General features: G+C 54.5%; 2 protein-coding genes across 2 annotated transcripts; both read left to right on the forward strand.

Moving 5' to 3' along the window:
- The first annotated feature begins 711 nt into the window (after window positions 1-711).
- On the forward strand, window positions 712-1,533 carry GJB5 (gap junction protein, beta 5, 31.1kDa). Its single transcript, XM_008585200.1, has one exon. The coding sequence runs from the start codon at window positions 712-714 to the stop codon at window positions 1,531-1,533; it is 822 nt and encodes a 273-aa protein (XP_008583422.1).
- A 3,181-nt stretch (window positions 1,534-4,714) lies between these two features.
- Window positions 4,715-5,745, forward strand: GJB4 (gap junction protein, beta 4, 30.3kDa). The gene is made up of 2 exons (XM_008585620.1): window positions 4,715-5,025; window positions 5,256-5,745. Exons 1-2 carry the CDS (start codon window positions 4,715-4,717, stop codon window positions 5,743-5,745), a joined length of 801 nt encoding a protein of 266 aa, XP_008583842.1.
- Window positions 5,746-12,040: the final 6,295 nt, after the last annotated feature.

Here is a 12,040-nt window from a genome sequence, read left to right on the forward strand (position 1 = left end):
CCCTCGTATAAAGAGAATTGTTGCTCCTTAACTTTATCTTTCAGCTGTATTCTCACTGGCCTTGCTTCAAGTAAGTCACTCCTGAGCAGGACACTGTCTGGATATTTATGAAGTATTAGACCAGACAGGGATTTGGGGACAAGGTTTCAGCCTCTTCTCCATCCCTTTCCCCCAAACGAAGCAAAGGGCAAAGAGCAGGTTTCCCTTAGGAGGGGTCTGTCTTAGGGAGAGAGCAGTGCTCAGAAAGCAGAGAGGGCTGAAGGGGTCATCTCAAGGGAGAAGGGGTCATCCCAAGGCTCAGCTCCCTGAGGAGGAGGGCCAGGGTTGGAACAGAGGGAGTAGGCAGAATATCTCAACTCTGTAAGTCTTCACTCTGCAGGACTCCAACACCAGAGTCTCGGGCCCTAGGAGGAATGCATGGCTCCCTGGACCCACCCTCTCCCACTTCCATAAGTAAGAATTGGGCTCTGAACTTAGTTACCTGTGCTCAGATCCCAGCCATGCACCTAACAGTTTTGTAACATTGTGTACCCCCTCTAAACCTCAGCTTCCTCCATCTGTCAAATGGGGACAATAATAGAAAGTAGTTCCTCTGGTGGTTATGACGATTAAATATGATGGCATGTTCCTATACAGTGCTCAGAGCGAGTATTCTATGAATGTGGGTAATCATTATTGTTTCCCTGCAGTAACAGCCGACACGCGTCCACCATGAACTGGGGGATCTTTGAGGGGCTCCTGAGCGGGGTCAACAAGTACTCCACCGCCTTCGGGCGCATCTGGCTGTCCCTGGTCTTCATCTTCCGCGTGCTGGTATACCTGGTGACGGCTGAGCGTGTGTGGAGTGACGACCACAAGGATTTTGACTGCAACACCCGCCAGCCAGGCTGCTCCAACGTCTGCTTCGATGAGTTCTTCCCCGTGTCCCACGTGCGCCTCTGGGCCCTGCAGCTCATCCTGGTCACGTGCCCCTCGCTGCTCGTGGTCATGCACGTGGCCTACCGCGAGGCTCGGGAGAAGAAGCACCTAGAGGCAGCTGGGGAAGATGCTGGGCACCTCTACCTGAACCCCGGCAAGAAACGGGGAGGGCTCTGGTGGACGTATGTCTTTAGCCTGGTGTTCAAGGCCAGCGTGGATGCCACCTTCCTCTATGTGTTCCACTCATTCTACCCCAAATACACCCTCCCTCCTGTGGTCAAGTGTCATGCGGCTCCATGTCCCAATATAGTGGACTGCTTCATCTCCAAGCCCTCAGAGAAGAACATCTTCACCCTCTTCATGGTAGTCACAGCCGCCATCTGCATCCTGCTCAACCTCGTGGAGCTGGCCTACCTGGTGGGCAAGAGGTGCTGCAAGTGCCTGGCAGCAAGGAGAGCCCACACCGCATGCTGGGGGCATCACCCAGACTGTGCCGCCTCTTCTTGCAAACATGACAACGTCCTCTCGGGCAACCTCATCCTTCTGGGCTCAGACACTCACTGTCCTCTTTTACCCGACTGCCCCCGAGACCACGTGAAGAAAACTGTCCTGTGAGAGGCTGCCTAGACTGAGCTGATAGGTTGAGCCTGGATTGGAAAGTTCCAGCATCTCTCATAGGTGTAGCCTGGAGGTCTCAAGCTGGGGGCAGTCAAGAGGGAGGATTTAGACAGCCTGAAATCAAATCCCTATTCCTCAGCTCTGGCCACCTGCCCCAGCTGTGTGGCCTTGGGCATGTTACCCCTCTGCTCTGCACCTCAGTTTCCTTTTCTGTAATATGGAGATACTGAGGGCCATCTCACAAGGTTGTTGCAAGGAGGGGTTTAATAAGAGAACAGATGTGTAAGTACCTTTAATGTGTGTGGCCCATGGTCAGGGCTTAATAAATGTGAACTCATTCACTGATTCAAGGTGCCCTTTGGTTGTTCGGCCTTTGCCATCCTTATCAGGCCACGGTGTCCATCTCTCTGCCCCTGCAAAGGGCTGCATTCTGTCCAGCCAGATGAGAGGTCATCCTCCACTCCAGAAAAGGGGTCCCCCAGCACTCCTGGGGATCACACTACTTGTTCATCCTCAAGTCGAACCTTTATCCCCAGTTGCAAGTTTAGGGCTGTGGGTTGTCTGCAAAGAGAGAGGAGCCAAGTGCGGGGGCGACGTGCTGCAGTTCATAGGCTCTGGAGTCAGAGTGCCTGCACTGAACCCAAGTTCCACTGGCTCTGGGAAAGTGACTGCAACTCATCTCCAAAATGGGTTAATAATACCTTGCCTGTGGCATTACTGTGAGGATCAATGAACTCATGGCTGTGGACAGGGTAGCCAGCTGTAAAAGGCCACATAAATGTTAATCACTGGTATTAGGAAGTGCTTGATAAATGCTTGTGGGAAGTGAGGCAGAGGGGCCCCTCCCTGGCTGCACATTACACTTCACTGTCCCAGCTGGGATGCAGGCCCACAGCCCCTCTGTAGTCCCTGCTGGTCACATCCAACTTCCCTGGGACATTCCCCAGAACCCAGAGGCCCAGGCCCCTATAGGACAGACAGCGAGGCTGTGCCTGACCCCATGCCCACTGGGGCACTTCATGCTGCAACCTGCATTCCTCGTCTCCACCAGGGCAGTGGGTGCCCTGGTCTAGAAAAGCCATAGTGACACCACCCTGACCCCCCACCCCGATCTCCTACACAGTCCAAGAGCAGCCCAAGCTCTAGGCCCCAGATTTATGCCCACCAGTGTAGGATGTGTTCCGGGGCTGAATGACGGTTGCCCCTCTCCATAGATGTGGGCTGCTGAGGAACTCAGAATTGGGCTTCCAGAGAAAAGGGCAGGAAAGAGGCCTGGGGACGGGGGGCAGGGGCAATGAGGCAACAGGACGGGAGCAAGTTCAATCACGCCGATGCTGTCCTGGGCCTGGGGTCACTTCAGTCTCACCCACATACCTGTCAGCTCAGGGAGCCCAGCCCAGCCATGCCCAGCCAGGCTGGAGAGAAGGCGTGGGCCAGGAGAGAAGAGCTGCAGGTGTTTGCTCGGAGTATGTGCCCAGGGAAGCCCGCCCGTCCGCCTGCCACCCACCCACCCAATCACTCTCGCTTGGCTCATTGGCTCAGAAAGCCCCACCCAGCATGGGAGTGAGAGACAAAAGCTGCCTCTGGGAGGCCCCGAGGCAGACAGACAAGCCCAGGGACAGGAGAGCAGCTGCTGGACCCGAGACGGGTGAGGACCAAATAGGGCAGGAGACTGGACTGGGAGGCAAGGGACCGGCTGGGCTGAGGATAGCCAGGGGATCTGGGGCTGTGGGCCGGGCTTCAGGGAGGAGCCTAGAGGGGCCAGAGGGGCCAGAGGGTCAGGGTCCCTGGAGCAACCCCTGGGAAGCTCCAAGGAAGGGAAGGACTGTCCTGCCAGACTAAAAGGAGTCCAGAGGACCAGAGAAGAGACAAGAGGAAGGATCAGGAAGAAATGAGGTTTCAATTCAGTTTTTAAAATGTCTATAGTGTGTTCTCCGGGTCAGGCCGAGTGCTGGGTCCTGGGGAGACAGGGATGAATGAGATTTACAGTCCTCCCTCCAGGTGCTGACAGTCTGGTAAGAAAGACAGGTAAATAGACCATCTGAGCACAGGTGATGCATCCTGCCGTGAAACTCAGAGGACAGTGCTCAGAAAGTGTCCCAGGGCTAGGATGTCTGAAGAGGCTGAGAGCTGAATCAGGGACAGGGGAGGGCAGGGCTTAGAGATGGAACATGATGGGAACTCCAGATAAGGGGGTGTGGAGTTTAGGGTGTACCAGCCAGGGGCCTGATGGAAATGATTGGAGACTTGCCTAGAAAACAGCCACTAAGCAGATAGGGGCGGGCTTTGGGGGGTGGTTTGAGATCCCTGACAGAAAAAATGAGGCACAGACCATGCCAGAATCCCACTTATGTTCCTTCCCAAGTCCCTTCCTGAAGCCGGAATAGTTGGAATTCCAGAGGAACCCACTGTGGTCGAGACAGTCAGCCCTGGGGCCCCAGCACCAATGCGGCAGGGTTGCGGGAATGGTGCCAAGCCACCATGGTTCCAAAGAGCTTCTGTTTAGTTTGGGAGGGAACATTGGGGCTGGGAGCCTTCCTGGAGCAAGAGAGGAGGAATAAGAATGGAGATTTTTCCGGGATCGACCAAGGGGCTGATGTGAACTTGCCCAGCACAGGGCCATGCTCATATTGGCATTTGGTAAAAGTTGACTGAATCTGACAACTGATAAAGCCATGCTCCCACCTCCTCTTACCCTGGTCCAGCCCCGGCAGCTGATGGGAGAGCAGATCCTCCAATCCACACCTTCTTACCACCTCTTTAGAAGTCATGTGGCTGCAGGGCTGACCCTTGGGGTAAAAGAGGTTGGCTGGTATAGCCATGTAGGATGATTATCTTCACACGTATCTATTACTTTGTAGAATAAGATAGACCGTGATTTAGGAACCTGAAGACCAAGGTTCAAGACCAGCTCTTCTACTCCAGCTGCAGGGCCTTGGGCAGGTGCCTCTAGGCCTTAGTTTACTCCCTGTGAAATGGGGACAATGGCAATCCCTCCCCCGCCGAGTCACTGTGAGTGAGGACATGATGACAGGCTGGTTGTGAATGGTCTTGTCAATCGCGCCATCATTAAGGGTGCCCATTTCCAGGTTCTCCCAGGCCTCGTGGCTCCCAAGGCCTGCGTAGCTGGCACCCAGGTGTAGACCCGTCCACGTGAGCTGCCGAGGACACAGCCGGCATGAACTGGGCATTTTTGCAGGGCCTCCTGAGTGGCGTGAACAAGTACTCCACGGCGCTGAGCCGCATCTGGCTGTCGGTGGTCTTCATCTTCCGCGTGCTGGTGTACGTGGTGGCAGCCGAGGAGGTGTGGGACGATGAGCAGAAGGACTTCATCTGCAACACCAAGCAGCCAGGCTGTCCCAACGTCTGCTACGATGAGTTCTTCCCCGTGTCCCACGTGCGCCTCTGGGCCCTGCAGCTCATCCTGGTCACGTGCCCCTCGCTGCTCGTGGTCATGCACGTGGCCTACCGCGAGGCTCGGGAGAAGAAGCACCTAGAGGCAGCTGGGGAAGATGCTGGGCACCTCTACCTGAACCCCGGCAAGAAACGGGGAGGGCTCTGGTGGACGTATGTCTTTAGCCTGGTGTTCAAGGCCAGCGTGGATGCCACCTTCCTCTATGTGTTCCACTCATTCTACCCCAAATACACCCTCCCTCCTGTGGTCAAGTGTCATGCGGCTCCATGTCCCAATATAGTGGACTGCTTCAACGCGAGCGCAGGCACCGCCTGAAGCACGGGCCCAACGCCCCGTCCCTGTACGACAACCCGAGCAAGAAGCGGGGTGGGCTCTGGTGGACGTACTTGCTGAGTCTCATCTTCAAGGCCGCTGTCGACTCCGGCTTCCTCTACATCTTCCACCGCCTCTACCAGGATTATGACATGCCCCGCGTGGTGGCCTGCTCCGTGTCACCCTGCCCCCACACTGTGGACTGTTACATCTCCCGCCCAACAGAGAAGAAGGTCTTCACCTACTTCATGGTGACCACAGCTGCCATCTGCATCCTGCTCAATCTCAGTGAGGTCTTCTATCTGGTGGGCAAGAAGTGCCTGGAGGTCTTCAGCCCCAGGCGCCGGCGGTCTCGGCGCCAGGGTCATCTACCTGATACGTGCCCACCATATGTCCTTTCCCAGAAAGGGAACCCCCAAGATGAGATCTCTGTCTTAACGAAGGCTGGGTCAGCCCCTATGGCTGTAGATGGGTACCCATAACCGGCAAGATTGGTGGATAGGATCACCAGGTCCCCCTACCTATTCCCTGAGACCACCTGGGAAAACAGGCAAGGGCAGTTGTGTCTTTTCTGCAGTAGGGCCACTGAGGAGGGTGGCTGTGGGGGCTCAGGACACACCCAGGGGCCAGTGCAGGGAGCAGTTTGGTCCCTGGGTCATGAGCCTCAGGGGAGGGAGGTTGATGGCTGGTGGGGATTTTGTATATGGCAATAGGGACATCAAAACCCTTAATAAATATGATTTTCCCAATACTTTGCAGACAGGTGGGGAGTGGTGGGAGGGAAAGCAGGGGGGTCAGATAAACCTCAAAGTCCATCCAGTGGGCACCCGAGCCCCAGATCCAGGCTTACCCATCACCCACATGCACACAGAGTGTGCCCCCCAGGGGGATGCCCAAAGGCAGAGGCTACTCCAGGGGTCTCTGGGTTCTGCAACCAGCTGGCCAAGGTAGGAGGAAAGGGACCCCAAGAGACCTTGTATCCAGCAGGAGTCGGTACTCAGTGAGTCTCCATCAGATGAATGCCTGTGGCCTCCCTAACCCTGCCCAGCACAGGTCCCAGCTAGTGGGAGGGGACGGTGCTGAGCGCCAGTTGGGGAGGGGGTCTGTCGTGTTGTGTAGGAGGCACATCTCCACAGGCCAGGGCCCATGGAGAGCATCGAAGCTAAACAGTCCCTCAGGATCCTCAAGTCTGTGGAATTTCCTGTTCTTTTCACCGACACACATTCCTGGAGAAGCCTGATCCTCCCCCACCCCTACCACCACGCAGACCTTGACAATTCCCAAAACCGCATTCCAGTCTGGACCTGCCTCTGAGTCCCAACAACTGCCCACTGGACAACTTTCCTAGAGCCCACAGGCACCTCACACTGAGCAATCCCAAACTGACCTCATCACCTTCCCCCAAACCTGCCCTCCTCACAGATCCTGCACCCCCACCTCATGAAGGACAGGCCGTCCACCCAGCTGTCCAAGCCAGGAGCCAGGCCTGTCACCTCAGCCCTCCCCTCCCTCAGCCCTCATCCCAACACAGCACCACATCCCACTGATTCCGAGCCCTAAATGCCTCCTGTATCTGTCCCCCTTCTCCCACCTCACAGCCTTACTTCCTCTTATTGGGCCGCTCCAATCTGCCCTCCACTATGGGGACAGAATAATTTATCCATGTACAAATCTGACTGTGCCATTTCCTCCTGCTTTAAAAATTCTTCCACCACCACCACCCCCACCCCCATTGCCCTCAGCATGGCACCCCCAACCTCCCAACCTCATCCCCTGCTCCCTCCATCCTTTTGTACACCAGCAACACCAAAGGGCCCGTGGCTCCCAGGCAGACATTCATGTGGGGCCATGCCTCGTGCCTTCGTCACGCTGTTTCCACTACCTGGAATGCCCTTCCCGCTTCCCCTGGGACCCTCCCTCGGACCTCAAGGACAGCCTTAACTGCCTGTCCAAGCGCCAGCCTCTGCCATTGCCCACAAATTGGCATGATCAGTCCCCCTGAGTGTCTCCCTATCAGTCTGGGAGCTCTTCCCAGGCAGGGCTGAGTCATCCAGGTCCCGGCTGCCTTCAATGCTTGCTAAGTGAGTAAATAGGCTGAGCCGCCTTGAGACGGGACTGTGTCTTGTTTACCTGAATCCTCTACCACACCTAGCCCAGGGAGTTCAGCCAAGTGTTTGTGTGTTCTGTTGCTGTTGTTCTTTTAACTAAAACCAGCCTAAAGTTCTCATTTATAGGTAAGCAAACTTGAGCCTAGAGAGGGGAGGGGACCCGCCAAGCACACACAGATCTGCTGAGTCTGTCCAGAGCTGTGTCCCCTGTGGTCCATGGGTAGCCTCCAAGCCCACTCTTGATTATGGGACAAGATCAGAGAGTCACCCATCTTAGGTCAGGTTCCCAGAAGCAGAGCCTGAGGCAGGGATTTGTGTGCATGTGAGAGACAAAGCAAGGGAAGCAGGATAGGAGGGGCTTTGGGTCATGTATCCCACCATAGAGTTGTCCCCCTGAAGGCAAGGGCACTGGACTTTTGAACTGTCACATCAGTCAGCCGTTGGCTTCAGGCCACCTCAGTGGCACAGGCTGGCAGAAGGGGCTAGGTGGCTCCGGCTCAATTCACACACTTTGACCTTTGGTCAAAGTCAGTCCTTCAGGGGCAGCTATAAGCCATGAACAACCGGTGTTCACAGCAGCTGCGAAATGGGTGTCCCGCAGTAAAAGGGTCATGGGCAGGGCACCAACACCATCTACTGAACTCCCTACTCCAGGCAACAAAGGCGGCTCCCACCCCATTCCAGGCCAGAGCTGTAACCACCCAACCCAGGAGAACAGGGTGGCACTCTCGGCCAGTTCAGAACCAGATGACCCCACACTGCTCAGACCAAGGCAGCTCCCAAGTCCAGGCCAGGGAACCAGCCATAGCCAGCTACCCCTGAGATGTCAGATCCCCACCCTAGCGGATGCTGCTGGGTCCAGCGGATGGTGAGCTCATTCCGGGACCCGACTGCTCCCATGGCGACCTCTCCTAGGTGCTGTTCCGGAGGTCTCAAGTCCTGAGCCAGGAGACAGGCAAGGGCCAAACACCATCTGACAGCTCGAGGCTTCTGGAGGGGGCTGGGACTAATCCTCCAAGGGCCCCCTCAGTCATTGGACAGCCTTACCCTCCGTCCTACCCGTGATCTCCCAAGCTCCCCATGCTGCTCTTGCCATCCCTCGGATCCATCCACCTTCACCTTCTCGAGAAGTCCCCGCGTTGCCCTGGCCCCTGCTGTCTTCTTCTTCCCTCTTTCCCACCCCCACTGCTGCCACCTGTTCCCCCTCACTCAGTAAAGACTGAGCCCATGAGGCAGGGTCTCCTCCTGGGGTTCTCCCAGGACCTGGGGCTGCCGGGACCACCCATGCATCACCTGTTTTTTTATTCCATGACCACCTCCTCTGTGGCATTGAGCAACCCACTCACAGGACCACATCCCAGACTTTGTCATCACTTAGAACTGCTCCACTTCTAGAACCTTCCATTCCTGCAAATGTTACCAGGCACAGGTCCGGCTGCCTGCCCCCTTTCAAAGTAAAACCACTCAAAACTCAACTGTCGGTGAAAATGGAAGTCGGCTTTTATTCAGGAACACCAGTGACCCAGGGAGAGGTGTTAGGCTAACCCAGCTCTCCCGTAAACCTGAAGGAGAACATCCAGGCTAAAGCCATCCCAAAGACTCAGGTTTACTGAGGGGTTGAGAGGGGGCTGAGGGAATGGAATGTGTGAAATGAAAAGCAGACGGGAGGGAGACATGAGTCGTGGGGGCTCCATGCAAGGAGCCAGGTGCAAGGTCTCGCCAAGCCTCCGTCTAGTTTCTGTTCTCATCCTTGTCTTAGGATCCTGCTGGGTAGTACATGCCTCCTTGCAAGTCTGCAGCTTTAGGCCGGCTGGAAAACAACTTTACATTTATGTAAATAATGTCATCTTGACCCATAACCAAGGTTCAAAATATCAAATAACCGTGGGAAGAGAGGGAACTCAGAGAAATGCATGCCAAGAATAAAAAACTGTGTCCTTTTAAAGTCTTTCAGAGCCCATGCAGTTTTAGGTCCCAACACGGCTTCAGTCTTCTTACTGCAACAGAAATATGTGTTATTTTGTATCCACTTTTATGGGAAAGTTCCAAGCTAGGTGCTGAGGATTCCTCTGGGAAGAATCCAACATGGTCCCTGACCTCATGGAGCTTCTATTCTAGAGAAAAGGACAGCTGCCCAACTCATGGCTTCCTGGGAAAGCACAGGGTGCCAGGGGCGAGAGAAAAGAGGACCTGACATCCAAGGCTTCCTGGAAAGCTCTCCCTGAGGCTTCTTGCGTTGACACCTAAAGAAAGGGGAGGTTTTGCCAAGCCAAGGGGGTGGGATTCCAGACAGAGGGGACAGCATAAGCCCAGGAAGCACAAACTTGATGACAAAGACTGGAAGAAACCCAGGAGGCTTGAGCCATGGCAGGAGCTGGTGGTAGAAGTCAGTCTGAAGGGGACAGCGGCTGGGTCATGCATGCTTTCTTTGTAAATCCCTATTAATGATTGTGGACTTTATCCTAAGGACAATGACAAGTCCCTGGAGCGATTTAGCACAGAAGTGACACAATCTAATTTGCAGTGTGTCTGGTTGCAATGTGTAGGGGCTGAGGCAGGGCTACCTGTTTGGAACTGATGCAATAGTCCTGCCAGCAACTATCGGCCTAAACTAGGGCGTGTGCAGTGCGGGTGGAAAGAAGTACCTGGATTTAAGTGTCTGCACGATAGAATCAAGAAGATGTGGAGATGTGATTGGGTATGGGGGTCAAGCAGAGGGAGGAATCAAAGTGACACCCGGGTTTCTGGGTCAGGATGGTGGTGCCATTTTCTGGAGGAGGAGCCCACAGCATGGATCGGGTTTGAGGGAGATGCATTGAGTTCAGACAGTGAGAAATGAGGTATCCTGGTTATTCACTGTCACCCATGGCTGATCTTAGCTCCTGGCTCGCTGTCTTTCTCTGGACCACTTACACTAGTTATTGCTTGCTGTTTTGTGGCTTCACATATAACACACTGGCCTCCCAGCTCCTTGACTTCCTTGTTCCTGACAATCCTTTCCTCTATCCATCCACCCCACCCACATGCGTGTTCGCACCCCAGACCTTGTCTGTACCAAGAGCTACATCATCTCCTGTCTGTGCAGCTCACTACCCTGGTTCCCGCTCCAGCAATCCTCCTGCCCTGGCTATTGACCACTACTTCACTGTCCCTCGCCTCCCTTCACCTCCGCCCTTCCCTCCTTTCCCAGCTTAGACTCCACTGGTCCCCAGATAGTCGCCGACGTGTAGGTGTCCCCCACTCCCTTGCCTTTCTGTGCCTCTCTAGTACTCACCTGGCAAGACCCGGACTCTGGCTAAACCCAACTGTCATGTGGCACCTGTTCTGAGCACCTGGAGAATAAAACAACCAGACTGACTGGACTCAGCTTAATCTTCTGACCACAAAGCTCAAGTGGACATTCTACACCTCTGAGAAATTCTACATTTTCCTAAAATGTTAACCCTATTCTCCAAGATGATCACATCATGCCTTCTTCTCTTTCCTCAAACCCCCAGTCCCCATTCTTGTCCTCCTCAGCTGGGAGCCAGGCAGCAGATGTCCCCGGGAATAGAAACACAGGCAGGTTCGTCTCCCCACCACCAGGTCTGTCAACCTCCCACACGAGTGCCCGGTCCGTGGCTGAGGCGTCCCAGTCCTGGTACACCCCCCTCCACTTGGACACTGGACCCCAACACCACTCTGGACTGTGCCTCTCTCTCCGGCCTCACAATTTCCCTTCCTGCAAATATGCTATCTCATCTTTCCAAGATCAAGAGTTCAGATCCCTGAACCGGCCTGCCACAAAAAATCAATATTTCATCTCTATTTTCTTTAATTTCTCTTGACACCACATTCTACACCAGCTACTACTCCACTGACAAAAAAACAAAGTCCCGTAAAATCTGTCTGTCCTTGCTGTCTTCTCATCATCATCATCACTTTAACTTAGCCAGGACTGCTCTTGTCAAGGTCACCAATGGCCTCCAAGTTGCCAGATCCAGTGGTCAGTTCTTCAGCCTCATCTTACTCCCTCAGCAACACCTGACCATTGACAGGTCTCTTTGTTTTTGGCTGCTGGCTGGTACAGGGATTGAACCCTGGACCTTGGTGTTAGCAGCACCATGCTCTAACCACTTAGATAACCGGCCAGCCCCTAGAACTCCCTCCTTAGACACTGTCTTCTCTTGGCAGCAGCCTCTCCTGACTTTCTTCCCACCTCACTGATGGGTCTTTCTTGATCAGCATCAATGCCTCTCCTTCCTCTTCCTAATCTCAGTGAGAGATGCCCCAGGGCCCAGTTCTCTGCCCTCTTCTCTCCTCTGTGTTCATTTTCCCCTCAGTGATCTTACCCAGGACCACCTATAAAGCCCCTGTCAACAGATGACTCTCATGTGTATATGTTCAGACCTACCCACTCCCGTGAGTGTCAGACTCATGTATCCAACTTCCTACCAGACATTTAAAATAGACCTCCGAACCCCACCAATCAAGAACAGATTTATGTTCTCTCCCAGTCTTCCCCGCCTTGGAGGATGACAGCCCCATCCACCCAGCTGCTCAGTTCAGAAACCTGGGAGTCTCCTCATAACCACATCCACACCATCAGCAAGTCATGTTGCCTATGATTACAAAATATATTCAAAATCCAATCACTTCCTACCATCTCCAAGTGCTTCAGTCCCAGGCC

This window comes from Galeopterus variegatus, unplaced genomic scaffold, assembly GCF_000696425.1.
Source record: "Galeopterus variegatus unplaced genomic scaffold, G_variegatus-3.0.2 Scaffold106, whole genome shotgun sequence".
In the NCBI taxonomy this organism is placed as follows: Eukaryota; Metazoa; Chordata; class Mammalia; order Dermoptera; family Cynocephalidae; genus Galeopterus; species Galeopterus variegatus.

What these genes read in the sequence shown, in the direction of transcription:
- GJB5 (XM_008585200.1), top strand. Translation starts at nt 712, where the DNA reads ATGAACTGGGGGATCTTTGAGGGGCTCCTGAGCGGGGTCAACAAGTAC.
- GJB4 (XM_008585620.1), top strand. Translation starts at nt 4,715, where the DNA reads ATGAACTGGGCATTTTTGCAGGGCCTCCTGAGTGGCGTGAACAAGTAC. An exon ending in CGCGAGGCTCGGGAGAAGAA is followed by an intron (nt 5,026 to 5,255) that starts GCACCTAGAGGC and finishes ACGCGAGCGCAG; the next exon opens with GCACCGCCTGAAGCACGGGC.